Source organism: Solanum pennellii, chromosome 3, assembly GCF_001406875.1.
Source record: "Solanum pennellii chromosome 3, SPENNV200".
In the NCBI taxonomy this organism is placed as follows: Eukaryota; Viridiplantae; Streptophyta; class Magnoliopsida; order Solanales; family Solanaceae; genus Solanum; species Solanum pennellii.
Window position 1 is genome coordinate 37,231,743 of NC_028639.1, and position 16,083 is coordinate 37,247,825.

General features: G+C 37.0%; 1 protein-coding gene across 2 annotated transcripts in view; it reads right to left on the reverse strand.

Moving 5' to 3' along the window:
* LOC107015103 (DNA-binding protein SMUBP-2) overlaps positions 1-13,733 on the reverse strand; it is a 27,896-nt gene extending 14,163 nt beyond the window's left edge. Inside the window, exons 1-8 of one of the 2 annotated variants that reach the window (XM_015215276.2) lie at positions 13,449-13,732; positions 12,622-12,726; positions 12,461-12,529; positions 11,521-11,610; positions 9,898-9,981; positions 9,279-9,443; positions 7,491-7,678; positions 5,224-5,296 (exon numbers count right to left, since the gene is read on the reverse strand). In XM_015215276.2, coding sequence (XP_015070762.1) covers positions 5,224-5,296; positions 7,491-7,678; positions 9,279-9,443; positions 9,898-9,981; positions 11,521-11,610; positions 12,461-12,529; positions 12,622-12,726; positions 13,449-13,556 — 882 coding nt within the window. In that variant the 5' untranslated portion in view covers positions 13,557-13,732. Of the gene's footprint in view, positions 1-5,223; positions 5,297-7,490; positions 7,679-9,278; positions 9,444-9,897; positions 9,982-11,520; positions 11,611-12,460; positions 12,530-12,621; positions 12,727-13,448 lie in introns of both variants that reach the window. The other variant, XM_027915556.1, reaches the window with a different exon arrangement.
* Positions 13,734-16,083: the final 2,350 nt, after the last annotated feature.

Here is a 16,083-nt window from a genome sequence, read left to right on the forward strand (position 1 = left end):
CAAGGTAGAACATCAGAAACCAGGAGGTATGACTCAAGAGATCGATATTCCTACTTGGAAGTGGGATATGATCAATATGGATTTCATCACAGGGTTACCTCATACTCGCAGACAGCATGACTCAATTTGGGTGACAGTTGATAGGATGACTAAGTCTTCTCGCTTTTTGGTGGTCAAGACTACATATTCGGCAGAGGACTATGCCAAGCTTTACCTTACTGAAATTGTGAGGTTTGCATGGGGTTCCTTTGTCTATCATCTCAGATAGAGGTCCTCACTTTACCTCTCATTTCTAGAAGTCATTCAAAAAAGGTCTTGGTACTCAAGTTAACCTTAGTACAACACTTCATCCACAGACGGATGGGCAAGCAGAGCGTACCATTCAGACCTTAGAGGATATGTTGAGAGCTTGTGTGATCGATTTCAAAGGTAGTTGGGATGATCACCTTCCTCTTATTGAGTTTGCCTACAATAATAGCTACCATTCTAGCATTCAGATGGCCCCTTATGAGGCTTTAAATGGGCGTAGATGTAGATCTCCTGTTGATTGGTTTGAAGTAGGTGAAGCAGCTTTGATAGGGCTAGATTCAGTCCTTTATGCTATGGAGAAAGTGCAACTCATTAGAGATAGACTTAAGACAGCCCAAAGTCGTCACAAATCTTATGCAGATGTAAGGAGAAGGGAACTAGAGTTCCAAGTTGACGATTGGGTTTTTTTCTGAAAGTCTCACCTATGAAAGGGGTGATGAGATTTGGAAAGAAAGGGAAGCTCAGTCCTAGATATGTAGACCCTTACAAGATCTTGAAAAGGATTGGCAAGGTGGCATATGAGTTAGAGTTGCCAGCAAAATTAGCAGCAGTGCATCCGGTCTTCCACATCTTACTCTTGAATAAGCGTGTGGGTGACCCAGCCTCTAAAGTGCCATTAGAGAGTGTGGCGGTGAAAGATAGTCTTTCTTATGAGAATGTACCAGTTGAGATTCTTGACCGTCAGGTTAGAAGGTTAAGAAACAAAGAAGTCGCTTCAGTCAAGGTTTTGTGGAGGAGTCAGTCCGTAGAGGGAGCTACTTGGGAAGCAGAAGAAGCCATGAAAGCCAAGTATCCTTACCTTTTTCCTTCCTATTCCACTCCAGCTTGAGGTAATAGTTCCTCTTCAGTTTTACAGTCATTCATGCGTAAATTCAGTTTTAGAATCATGTTCCCTCAGTTTGTACTTTCATTTTTAGCGTAATTGCATGTACTCAGAACTCAGTTCTTAGTGTTTAGTAGTGGGGTTTGCATCTCTCTCCCTTTATTTCAGCTACTTAGTCTTCATTCGAGGACGAATGTTCCCAAGGGGGAGATAATGTAACACTCCATAGCCAAAACAGACCAAAAATTAATTTTTCAGAAAAATCTGCAGGTGCTACCAACGGTGGCATCGACGGACCGTAGCCTGAACCACGGTCCGTCCTGCACAACCGTCGATGGGATCAGAAACTCCCAAAAATTTCAGCCTAGAAAAATTGGTTAAGTCTTGGACGACGGACGGACTTAAGGTCTGTAGGTCAAACGACGGTCCGTAGTCCGTGACCGTCAATCAAGACTCCCTTCAATCACTCTCTGACAAGAGCTATGGATGACCAGCATGGTTCGTAGGTGGACCTACGGTCCGTAGGTGGAAAATTTGCAGCCAGTTAAAGGGATATGCAGTTGGGTCAAACTTAAAATGATCATAATTCTTAGCACAAAATGAATTAGGTCTCCTATGACCTACCCACAGATAGATAATTGAATTATCTTTCCATAGCCACCGACCTTGCTAAAATCAGACCTCCGAGAAAAAGTTATGCTCATTTTAGTAAAGGCTTGTCGAACAGGCCCTCACGACGGACCCAACGACGGGGCGTCAGGCGCACGAAGGACCGTCAGTCCTGGCCGTCGTGAGGCCCGACAGCAACCTTCCCAGGGGTCTTTTTGACCTTTCCCCCTCCGTTTAAACCCTAAGTTACGTTGTTTTGACCCTAAATCATCAGATTTTAGTCAGTTTAACCCTAGAAACATAATTAAAACATATCTAAGTCAAATCATTAAATCAAAACTTAGAAAATTAGAAGCAGGAGAGGAGAAAAAAAGCTCAAGAACCCTAGTTCAAGAACGCCACAAGCTCCAGCAGTTCCAGCCCCGAAACTTTAGTATTTTTCCGTGAATTTCATCACCAGGTATGTGGGATTTCACTAGTGGGTTCCTGTCACCCATTGGGTCCCTAGTTTTCAGTCAATTCTTGATTCTCTTATCATGATTAAACCTAGGGTTTCTAGAACTTTGATATAACTTCATGAATTTATTAAATATATGTTCCAAATCAGATTATCATGTTATTACTCAGATTATCGTATGAATTTCAGAACCCTAGCTTTATATTTCTTTAGTTCTTGAATTACACATGCTAGGTCATATATTTCAGACACTTCAGATATACATGCCTCAGTTATAAATGCATAATTACTAGATTAATTGTTGCATTCTCAGTTTGCATGTTCAATTTCGAGCTATCCAGTATTTACAGAAACTCAGACATAATCAGTAAATTTACAAAATTAATGGGAGTAGCATAATACCGAGTTGGACTAGGGTTTAGCGTACCCAATAGTCCCAAAACTACTAACCAAGTAGGTTGTAAGTCTCCTTTGTGGGCAATCAGTTTAGTGATCACACCAGCATATGTCTTTACACCTTTGGCAGGGTATATTGGGTCCTCTCGAGGGACGTTTACATCAGACTCCACATTTAGCTCATGTGGTGTTATTATCGGTTATTAGTAGCTCCCACAGTTCAGTCAGACTCTCTGCATTGACCATTTATCAGTATATTCAGTATTCAGTTTCAGCATGTTATAAATTGGTCATTGCATCCAGTTAGCTAAGAAATCAGCACATCACGTTCAGATTATTATACTTGTTTTTGTGCTTGTTCAGTTATGTTTATTTCACGTTTACTCTATCCTACATGCTCAGTACCTTTCAAGTACTAACGCATACGTGCGCTACATCTTCTCGTGATGTAGGTTCAGGTTCTCAGCATCCAGATCACGCATAGATCGATTCCCCGATCTCCAGTTCAGCAGATTCAGTGGTGAGTCCTCATTCTCTGAGGACAACAGTCACGAGTTCCATTTCAGTCTTTAGTCATTTAGTTTCAGTTTTGCTAGATTTAGCTGGCTCTTGTCCCAGTATTTCTAGTCTAGTTTAGAGGCTATTTTCAGACATAGTTAGATTCAGCTTAGTATTGAGTTAATATTTCTTTTGTATTAAACTCATTGTTTTCAAATATCTCAGTTATAGAATATGGGTATTCCCTATCTTTTCATTTTAAGTATGATTTAGCTTCCGCAACAGTTTATTATCTTAGTATGCTCATGATCATGCCAACAGGGTTAGCTTGGATCACTTGTGGTCCTAGGTTCCGTGTCCGCATCTCAGGGGTAGCTCGGGGCGTGACATAGGGAATCAACAACATACCCAGTGAAATCTCACAAGTGGGGTTTGGGAAGGTTGTACACAGACCTAACCACTATCACGTGGAGGTAGAGAGGATGTTTCCAGAAAACCCTTGACAGCAAATCTAGGTACAAAGAAGGCAGTGAAGAATGTATAGCACTAAACAATATGTAAGTAGTGTTAAGTCTACTAGAACGAAGAAAAACAATAGTACAATAGTGTGATAATTGAAACACACTAAACAATAATAATACCACTAGTACAATGACAAACACTAACCACCACAAGCAAAACAATTCTACACTACTTGCTAAGTGTTAACCTTCTACCCTAATATGTGTCCTCCACACCCTCCTATCTAAGGTCATGTCCAGTATCTTACACCTCTCCCCAATACTTCTTCGGCCAATCTCTGTCTCTCCTCGTACCCGGTGTGTGAGCCAGCTTCACATGTCCAAACTATCTCAGTCTTGCTTCCCTCGCTTGTCCACCACCGAGGCCACTCCCATCTTATTATGAATATCCTCATTCCTAATCTTATTCCTCCTAATATGACCACACATCCACCTAAACATTCTCATCTCCGCAACATGCATCATCAAGACATGGGATTTTTTGATAAGCCACTACACTGTCGGTCTAACATTCACTTTATAGAATTTACCTTTGGGTTTCAATGGTAATCACATAAGAATCCAGAGGCAAGCCTACACTTCATCCATATTACACGAATACGATGTGTGACATCATCATCGATGTCCTTACTCTCCTAAATTGTTATTTTCTTTTGAAATTGATCGATATCCTACTCTCTTAAATTATTGACCCAAGGTACTTGAATCTGTCACTTTTCGGGATATTTCATGTTTCGAGCCTCACTTCCAAACTACCTCATGCCTCGTATCACTGAATTAGCATTCCACAAATTATGTATTAGTCCTGCTCAACATGACCCCGTAGTTTCTAAAGTCCCTCTTCCTTTCACGATATTTATCCATCACTCTCCTCACAAGATGGATAGCTTTGATGGTTGATCGTCTTATCATGAATCTAAACTGCTTCTCAGAAATATACACAGCCCTCCTTTACCCCATCTCTATCACTATCCCCCAAACTTTCATATTGTGGCTTAACAACGTAATACCCCTATACTTCTTGTAATTCTGGATATCCCCTTTGTTCTTGTTCAATATAAACATCATTGTGCATCTTAGTAGTCTTAAAAATGACATTGAATAGACTAGTCAACCACTCCAACCCTACTCTATTTGAGCCCTTCCAGAACTCCACTAAGATCTCATTTGTCTCTGTCACTTTTCCCATGCTCATCCTACTATTAGCACCTCTCACCTGCTCAACCTTAAAACGCCTATAGTATTCAAAATCCCGATGTCTCTCAGAGTGCTCCAACCCACACAAAACAATGTCTTTTTTCCCTTCATTCAAAAGTTAGTGCAAGTAGGTTTTTCACTTTTCTTAATGAGGGTCTCTATCGACACCCTGCCTTCTTCATCTTTAATGCATTTCACTTGATCCAAGTCTTGAGCCTTCCTCTCTATTTCACCTTTGCAAGCCTATACAACTTCTTGTAACTCGGGTGCTTTAGTCTATTTTTAACAACGCACTTACAGAGCAAGAAGGATACCAAATTGTTATGTTCCTATGTTCTAAAAGAAACTTACACCAGACATGATAGCATACCATGATACAAGATTCCTGCCAAATGAAAATGGTAAAATCTCACCTGGGCATCCAGAGCGTTATCCAATACTTGTGGGAGCATACGTGCAGGATGTCCCAATCTCACCAGCTTTACTCTGACAAAAATGGATAGTGCAAAACCTTTTAACAATCCAAAATAACATCACAAAAATATGATAATTAAAAAGCATCATTACATGTAGCTCACCACTAGGACATAAAAATCCCACAAAAAATATGGTATTGTCATGTGTATACTAGTACGAATTGCATCTATGAACTTACAGTTAACACATTATCTTTGTTAGAATAGTAATAGGTATATATAATCCTCCTTGTAATGGAATAGGAATAGTATATACAGTTTCCTACTTAGAAAAGAATTGTATTGTAGTGTCTATAAATAGGGTCTCTAGAGACAACAATTCAATAATATTCTTTTACAATATTTCTCAGATGGTATCAGACCCTCTACGATCTTGGTAAACAATCAAAGAGCTTCCGCTGCCAGCAGGAGGCTATTACCCATATATGTTGCCGGTCTGGCCAATGATTATGTTAGCAAAAGTTGTAGCACCTTGTCATCTTTCCGGTGACTACTTTTTCATATTTAATTTGTGTAGCTTTCCTGTGACTACTTTTTCATAATTAATTTGTGTACCATTGTGCCATCATTCAGGTGACTAATTTCTCATATCTGATTTGTGTAGCACCGTGCCATCATTCTAGTGACTACTTTTCATATCCTATGTGTAGCACCATAACATCCTTCCGATGACTACTTTTTTTTATGTCTTATTGCGTAACACCGTGCATCGCTTCGGACTACTTTTCATATTTAATTTGCGTAGAACCGGGATTTTCTGAACTACTTTCTCATATTTGAGTTGCATAGCATCGTGTGTCTTTTTGGTGTCTCCTTAGATTTGATTTGCATAGTTCCTTTCGTCTTTTTAGTGACTCCTCAAATCTAATTTTTGTGGGGTTGTACCATCATTCCGACCCTATCCATATAATTTCTCTTTTCCAGTAGGGTTGTGCCATCATTCCGACCCTATCAATATTATTTCTCATTTTCAATAAGATCATGCCATCAACTCGGACTTTCCTGTATAATTTCTATTTTCTATTGGGATCGTGCCATCATTCGAATCCTACCCAAATAATTTTATTTCTTAGATTTTGAGCACTTTCAGCCATCAAATCTAATACTCTGGCATATGAGCATGTTTCAACCAATTTTAGTGACTTTCTTGTTTAATATCTACTCATCTATTGATTACAACACGACCCATATACTTTGTACTAGGTTTTGAGCACTTTCCGGCGACCGCTTCATTGTGAAGAAGTCTACAAGGAACAACCACCTAATTCTATTGCTAAGGGAGAGGTAGTAGCCTTGTATGTCAATTATATAAGTCACTTTATGGCCTAAAACAGTCTTTGCAAGCTTGGTTTGGGAAGTTCAACACTATAATTTTGTCACTCTGTGCTTTATCGCATTATACATCAAATTCAGTATTTCATGAGAAGACCAAGCACATTGAGATTGACTGACATTATGCTTCAAATCCAATATTTCATGAGAAGACTAAGCACATTGAGATTGACAGTCAATTTTGTCAAGTCAAGTGATCAACTTGCAGATATCTCACCAAGTTCCTCATCACTCCTCGTATTAATTATATTTGTAACAAGCTAGATACATATGATTTGTATGCACTAGCTTGAGAAGGAGTGCTAGTATAGCAATAGGTATATAGAGTCCTACTTAGAATAGGAATAGGAATAGGAATAGGATATAGTATATAGTGTCCTACTTAGAAAAGGACTGTATTGTAGTGTCCTAGTTGGAAAAGGTGTCTATTATAGTGACTGTATATAGGGTCTCCCTATAGAGACAACAATTCAATAATATTCTTCTCCAATATTCTCACAATCTTAAATAGAAACAAATGATACAGGCGTACTATAAAATAGACTGTTAGACAGAACAACATCCAACTTAAAAACTCATCAAACAATAGATCAGATCTTCTGGTCAAAGAGATAAAAGTGGCAGCATTAAAATTTTAAGTAAAATTACGAAAGGTGAAGCACATATCTGAGTCTGACCATTTCACGTTGAGCACTTGAGATCCATTAGAACAGAGACAATGTAAATTATATTGCCTTTTCAGTTGTAACTTTAGGCTGGCTTGAGAAAAGATGGTGAAAAGAAGATAAAGCGCATTCCAATAAGACATCAATGTTTCACGTTGAGGAGAAAGATGTTTACTAGAAATTATCAACCATGACAGATCATTTTACCTGTGTGGAACAAGTCTCTCAACAATGTTATCAACCGCAATATTTGAAGCAGCGCAAGCGAGAATCTTTGAACCACGTTTGACTTCCTGCAAAATTATCTCAACAACAGTGGTCGTTTTCCCAGTTCCAGGAGGCCCATGCAACAAAAATACATCCTTGGATGAAAGTGCCTTCGAAATTGCATCTTTCTTAAAAGTTTAAGAGAAAAAGTATCAGTTACTAGTGTCTGGCATATACATCTGCAATCATCAATACTTCTCAATGCTCCTTTACTCCATACTAAATAAGAGAAAATGCAGCACAATGTATCCTAAAATCATTTTTAAAACCAATCAATAAACAACCCTAGATCCCAAACTAGTTGAGTTTGAGAAAAACAACAAAGAATTAAAGCCAATAGTTGATATTGCTTATATGGATCTTTGATTAAGCTAGTGTTGACTTATAACAGCCCCATATTTTGAAATCTTAGAAACAAAGAGGGAAAAATTGGAGCCCAATTCACCAAGATTTGTGGATATCAATCAAAAATGTAAAATTTATCCAATTTGAGTTATTCACTCAAATGATTTACTTATCATTTTTATAGCCCTATCATCAAACATTTAAACAAAAATTCATCGAAAATGTTGATCATTTTATGAGAAAGCCATTGCTAAAAGTGTACTAATCATTTGATGCTTGGAAAATCGTGCGATTGTTTTAACTTTCAGGTGCCTAAAGAGGAACTGGGTTAGAAAGGCTGTCAAACATCTGAAACAAGAAATCATAATAGAGAGGAAAAATTGCAGCAAACAAGCCATTTGAACATCCAATTTCTAGAAGCTACGGAAATGCTGTCGCTTTCAGTAAGCAAAGGTTAGGCATTAACATGGACATCTCTGTCTGTCCGTACCTAAGTTGTGCGGCCTGTTTGTCCCCTAAATTGCACTGGATACGGTCAACAGTTCTAGGGTACTTTAACCAAATTGATCAAGAAAAATTCAGGACATTTACAATGATTTCTATTAAAACAAAGGTTAGGGTGAAACAATAAGTTAAGGCATATGGTTTTAATCGTTAAAAGATATATTAAAATTAAAAAATCTGCAACCAGAAGGTGCTTTAAATATATTTATAGGTCAACATCACAGTTGAATTTGCAATGGACTGAAGAAACACATTTGTGCCTGATAATAATTACAGAACATGCTCCCGAAAATTCGTGCATCCTTTCCTTCCAATTAATCCACCATAAATTTATCCATACTTTTACAACTCTATTTTTGGATATTTAAATTGTTTTTAGCCGAATCCACGCACCCGTATCCATACCCGGACCCGCCCCAGAATCATAAAATTTAGATCATGAAAAATCCGACCTCTAGATCGGCATTCGTATCAGGGACACCCGCAACCGAGTCCAAGCAACTTAGGTCCATAAAGATTTCTCCAAGCGCAAGTATTGCAAATTTTTTTCGTAACTAAATCATCTCTATGGAACAGATTTATGACAGTTCCAAAAAATCTCTGGGTTATCGAATTTAACGTTGTGCATTAATTATTTACACTTGCAATTTTGTTGAGACTTCTCTAAAGACTAACACAAGTCAAGATGGTATACATGAGAAAACGGTCAAATATAACAAGCAAGATAATCTTTGCCTCTCTACAAAGACAGACTAGTCTGAATACTGGTTATAAAAGAATGTACCAGTAAAACACGTAAAAAGCAGAGGGAAAATGATGAAGTGGGAACAGGGGTGTGGGTAAGAAAAAAATAGTCAAAACAATTGATGACTTCACAACCTGCGAGTGATCAAGGTTGCGATTCGAAGGAGTGAAACTGACATCCTTCTTAGACATTGTTGGAGGTCTCTCCCCAAAAAGAACACGAACCAAGTCAGAGGCAGGGCCCTTCAGCACACCTTTACTCAATTGTATCAACGTGTCTTTCATCCGACGGTAGGTCACCTATAAAAGCAACTCCAATAGAAAGATTCTTTGAACTTCAGAATTCCATATATAATCTTTTCTCCGCCAGCAGAATTTATAGAATTTCTAGAGCGTGACTTTTCCTTTTACCTGAACTCCAAACCATCAAAATGTACAATAATAGCATGCATAGCATTACTAGCTTTGACACCTTGGGAAGTTAAAGAAAAAATCTTCCTAATGATTTTGGGGAAGATGCTATCTTAAATTTATTCAGGTCAGACCTTACTGTTTAAAAGATAGGTGATCCTTAAAAACTCAAGTCCGATCAAATTGTATCCTATGTACTTATCAAATACAGCAGAAACAGGGATTAAATGTTTTTATTTGTTATATCAAGACTGTGTCGGTGCTCATTCAGCTCTTTCAACTTTCAAATGTATTTCATACCTAGGTAACAAACATGACCTGTTCCAGATCAAGAATCATGTACCTCATTTGCCAGTTTCTCAAGCCGTAAAGGATTATTCAGACATTCTTCTGGGACATCATCAAAAGCAACAGTAATAGATGAGTCCTGCTCCATGAGAAAACAATCATTTAAAGATCCAACCAAAAACCATTACCAATAAACTACAGTTTTGTAGAAATTCAAAAAACAACATACCCAAAATAATCCCACAAATTGAGGTATGGGGAGGATAGAGTGTATGCAGACCTTACCCCTACCTAACGGTAGAGAGATTGTTTTGGATAGACCATCGACTCAAGAACAAACAGTCCGAAGCAATCCCGATACAAAAATAACGGAAGTACAAGAAGCAACAAATAATAACAAAAATAGCAAATAATATCATAACAGAAACTATAACAAAATAATGAACTGATATAAAACAAGAAAAACATAGAATAACAGAAATCACAGGACAAGAAACTATAAAAGCACTACTACAAATACTAAATGACCGGAAAACAAGACAACGCACGGCTACCTATTAACCTTCTACCCTAATTCGGGTATTCCACACCCTCCTATCTAAGGTAATATCCTTGATAAGCTCAAACTGCCTTATGTCCAATCTAATCACCTCTCCCTATTCTTCTTCGGTCTACCTCTACCTCCCCTGAAACCATCCATAGCCAACCTCCCACAACTCTACTCTAATGCATCTCCTCTTCACATGTCCAAACTATCTCAGTCGGCATCTTGTCCTCCGTTGAAGCCTCTCCCCTGTTGTCTCTGATTTCTTCATTTCTAATCCTATCTCTCCTAGTATATTGACATATCCATCGCAACAATCATTTCCGCAACTTTCATCTTCTAAATGTGAGATTTCTTGACTGGCCAACACTCCATCCCGTACAACAAAGTTGGTCTAACCACCACTTTATAGAACTTGCCTTTAAGTTTTGGTGGCACCTTCTCATTACATAAGACTCCAGAAGCGAGCCTCCATTTCATCCACCCTGCACCAATACGATAAGTAACATTCGTCCTTGTCAATCTGCCTATTGACTTGGATAATAGACCCAAAATACTTGAAACTTCCTCTTTTTGGATGACCTATATGTCAAGCCTCACTTCCAAACAAGTCTCATGAGTCACGTCACTGAACTTGCACTCCATGTATTTTGTTTTGGCCCTACTTAATTTGAACCCTTTTAAGCTCTAGAGTCTGTCTCCAAACCTTTAGCATAGCGCTAAAGTTGTCGCGAGTCTCGTCAACCAATACTATGTCATCTGCAAATACCATACATCATGGCATCTCACCTTGAATTTGTCTCATCAACGTTTCCATCACCATGGGAAATAAAAACGGGCTAAGGGCTAATCCATGGTGTAACCCCATCAAAACTAGGAAATGCTCTGAGTCTCCTCCCAGGCCTTACTCGAGTCTCTACTCCATCATACATGTCCTTGATTACCCTAGTGTATGCTACAGGTACACCTCTAGCCTCCAAGCAACTCCAGCCACAGATAAAATAATAAATTGAAATTAAAAATAGATGGATTTTGGTCTCAGATCAACATTATATTCACTTTACATCCTTTCTTTTACATATTTGGTTTCTCTCTCCTTTTTGTATACCAGTAAATGCTTTAGAGCAACATTACCTTTAGTCTGTGGACAACTCCCTGTCCAAGTGCTGGACAGCCTAAATCAGCTTTCTTTGGCTTCAAAACAACGACATCATGAGTGCCAAACTGCATGAGAGGAAATTATCTTCAGTACATAAAGTAACAACAAATTAAGAAGAAGACTGAAGGGGCAAGCCGAAGGAAAGTAGAAAATTTTGATCAAAATAGTAAAACATGATATCATTAAAACACAACCATAGTGTATACCTAGATACATACGAATCGAATAGCGTTACATGTTTAATTTTTTCTAAATATTTATTCTCATTGGCCTCTGTGAGCCTGGTTGAGGAAAACTTAAAACCTGAAGCTAAATAAAGTGCAGGTTGTGCGCATCGTTTCTATTAGGTGATGTTTGGTGCAAGCACCATGATATCAAGATGTGCAACTAAACAGCCATGAACTTTGTGTTAAAGTGGGCAGCACTGAGGGATATACATAGCTGGAAAATCAATAATTAATTGTTAATGAAACATTATAAATAAATATGTTAGTGATTATGAATAAAAAACTATAAGTTAAGTAAAAATTAGTCACTAAGTTGAATAAGATACTCAAAAGTACCCCTATGAATTTGAGTTAAAAGTTAGAATGGTCTTGAATGACAAGGTTTTACTACACAAATTTGATTCATTCGAAAAAATTTAAATCCCTTGGTTCAGTAACCATTGTTTTTTATTATAATTATATACATGTGGTACATATACATTTTGTTTTCTACTTCTACTTTGTCAATGAAATGAGTGCTTTAACTTTGCTTTGCAATTGATACCCAGCAGACAGTTGCCTCATTTTTACGCTGTTCGCCTTTGACAGCATTGATCTCTAAGAGTCAAAATATTTTTTATAATTGCAATAGATTGCCTAGAGCTTGAAAGCATCAGAGAGAAATCCCCTTAAACACATCAGCATTCACCTTATGAGGCGGAAGGATATCCCCTTTGCTTGATTGAAACTCCAGAAGCATCTTGCCCATTAGCCCTGTCTGTACATAAAACAAAAAACTTGTGAAAAGACCCTGCAAAATATAACATAATGTGCCCAAAATAGCATAAGCAAGCAGCTGGGAGAGAATACCTGGATATCGACACACTTCAAATTAAGAATAGTGGAACCCTTCTTCTGAGCAGAATCCAAACTCCTTGTCTCAGCAGAGTTCATGGAAACTGATATTTCAGCATCCTAAAAACACCATACAGGCAACACAGCATAATATCAACACTTCTATGGAAGAGAGAACAACATCTCTAGCTATAACAAGTACTTCCTCTGTCCCACTTAAGGTGTCCAACCAAACCATCAACCACATCCTGTTCACCAACTAGTTAGGGCCAACTATATGAAAACTTCTGATCCATTAATCTGTATTTAAGCATGTCAATGTAGCCCCAACTAACTCAGTGCTTATAAGATTCATTATAATTCGACTGAAGCTATAATAGCGGTCAATCTACCACAGTCCTTCTCTTGTACATAAACTTAGACTCGGCTTGCTAAGCTCACAATAGGCCAAAGTTCCCACTTTTTGTGTCAGCATTTTAGCCTAATTTGCATCTTAACTTCAGTTTAGGTTGTGATACTTATTAAAGTAAAATAACAGCAGCAATTTCAAAAGACGAAATACATTGATAACCGAATTTCCTATCTTTTGACTGCCAAAAAGTCTTAAGCATAGTTACATTGGGGGCACCGGGAATATTTGATTAATAAATTATGCTACAATACATTGATCACCTCTTTCATATACATTTCAAATGAAAAGAAAGAAAACAAAAACTTTAATCGAACAAAACCATAAATTCCGGTAAAACCCATCAATCCAAAAAAAAAAAAGTGGTGACAAGGTTGTCTTTTGCATGTACCTGAATGACAAGAAAAAAAGATATAGAAGAAGGATGTTGTACCTTTTCCAAATCTATTAAAGGAGCCATGGTGGAAACGAATTGCTCCAGTGTTATGGCACTTGAGGGTGCTGGCTTGTTCTTGTTCTTGCTGTTGCTCCCTTTCTCCATTGTTACTCACACAAACAACTGAAAAGCGAGAACCGATGAGGATGATGAACGTTGGAAGGCAACTATTTTATTATTTTTTTTACTTTCAATTCAATGGGGGGTTTTCAAAGGATTATCAAGTTTTCATTCCTAATTTCTCCTTTTTCATTTTCCAAGATATAAAAAAAAGGAAGGGGGTGTGTTTGGTAGGCGTCTCTTTCAATTTTCGCATATTTGAATTGCTTAAATACTTTTGATTTAACTCATTTTACTCAAATTTAAGAAAATTACTCTCCTTCAAAAAATTTAGAAAAATACTTTTTGGACTCTCCTTCATTTTTAAATTACATTTTTTTTCCTTACCCCTCCCATTCAAGAATTTTTTTTAAAACTTGAAAGTGTGACTATGTTTATCTTAATTATTCTTTCGTCTAAATTATGTGATGTTACTTCAATGATAACTTTTTTAAAAAATTATATATTAAAAGTTTTAAAACAAATCATAAATATTTATAAAATTATATTAAATAAAAAGTGCATGAGTTAATTCGGAATGTACTACTTTTTTACCTTTAATCATAAATTTCGAATTTAAGCTTGAAAGAATCATATTGAAAGTGTCCTCCTAAATAAGCGGCTCAACCTAAATTTGATTGGGGTTTCGATTCGGACTCGAATAATTTTGGATGTCATTTTTCAAGAATCTATAATTTCGTCGTGTTTTAGTAGTGTTTACGGCGATATTGATATTATGATTGACTTATTAATTGGGTGGGGTTTAGTCAGTAATGAGTGGGTAGTGTGTTGATTTATAAATTATACTAATAAATTAAATTATAACTAATACTTGAGCGCCAAATATTTAAAAAAATATTTTAACAGTTTAATTTTAAAACAATTAAATAAGTGGTCAATTTTGAATCCAAAGGTGGATGACAAGGGTATTTTGGAGTCAATAGGTGGATAAAGATTGATTTTGTACCATTTTCAATACTTCGAGTGTATTTTAGGCTCTTTTCCATTTTCCAAGATATAAATAGGATTGGGGGTCGGGGTGTTCGGTAGACATGTTTTCCAATTTTCTCATATTTGATTAGCTTAAATAATTTAGAACATATTTTTTAATTAACTTATTTTACTCACATTTAAGGAAATTGCTCTCCTTCAAAAAAATTAGAAAAACATTTTTCGAACTCTCCTTCATTTCTAAATTACATTTTTTTCCTTACCCCTTCCCCTGCCCTGATGACCTAATCCTCCCCATTCAAGATCTTTTTTTTAACAATTTATTTTGTCCTTATCTACAATAAAAAAAAATAATAACTAGAAATTTTACTTTTGAAAATACAAATTTTTGATTTCTTTTTTACCCTGCACAACTCCTGGTTTCCCTACCCTGCCTCCCACAAAAACTTTAACAAATATTGATTTTGAAAAAAGAATAATTTTAATTCAAATTTTCATTTTGTTTAACCCACACCAACCCCAACCCTCTACCACACCAAAAAAATAATTTAAACATTTTTAAAAATATATTTTCAATTTTTAAGTTTTAATTTTACCCCACCTTACCCATACCCCTACTAACTACACTCATTATCAGCCCCCCTAAAAACAATTTAAAAGTTTATTTTCAGGAAAATATTTCAAATTTCAAATTTTATTTTTTTTATCCGCCCGACTCCCCAACTCCCTGCCCCTCAAAAAATTAAAAGTTTGTTTTTAAAAAATATTTTCAAATCTTAAAAAAAATTATTCTTTTACCCCGACCCCCTACTAGCTCCTCCCCCCCCTCCCCACACACATAAAAGAAATTTAATTTATTTTTTTGTTAAAAAAAACTCAGTTTGGAAGTTATATCCCGAGACGAGTGTAATTGGATCCCACTTTGAAAGTTAGGGTCGATATTTTGATTTGAAGTTAGATCTTGGGTCTCACATCAATTGTTGTTTGTTGGGTTCAGATCCTCATTTGGAAGTCGTGTCTTATTTTGAGTGTCGAAGTCGAAATCCCGATTGATGGATCGTGTTCAAGTTTGAATGTCGGGGTCAGGTCTTGGTCGGATATTCGGTCCCAATTTGAATGGTGGATCTTGGGCAAAAGTCAGGTCAGGTCCTGGGTAAGATATTATAGTCAGATTTCATATATGTTGGTGATGTTGTATTTTATTTCGTGTGTCGGGGTCATGTACTAGATCCATTATCGATGTTGATTTTTGGTTTAGTAATTATTTCTACTTCTGGTAAGAAAATAAAGGGATAAGGTACAAGTATCCCCTAGACTATGACCAAAATTCCAAAGACATACCTTAACTAATCTAAGGTCTTATTAACCCCCCCTACACTTATTTTTTTGTAATTTTGGACAGCTTTTTGGCTTCCGTGGCATCCAAATATATCCCACCGCCTCAATTGCGTGGAGTCGCAGAGTGTGTCACACAACTCAAACGGTGTACACAACTAAAAAAAAGTGAGTCTAAGGGTAATAGGACCTTAGTTTTGTTAAGTTGTCTCTAGGATTTCGATCATAATCGGGGGGGGGGGGGGGG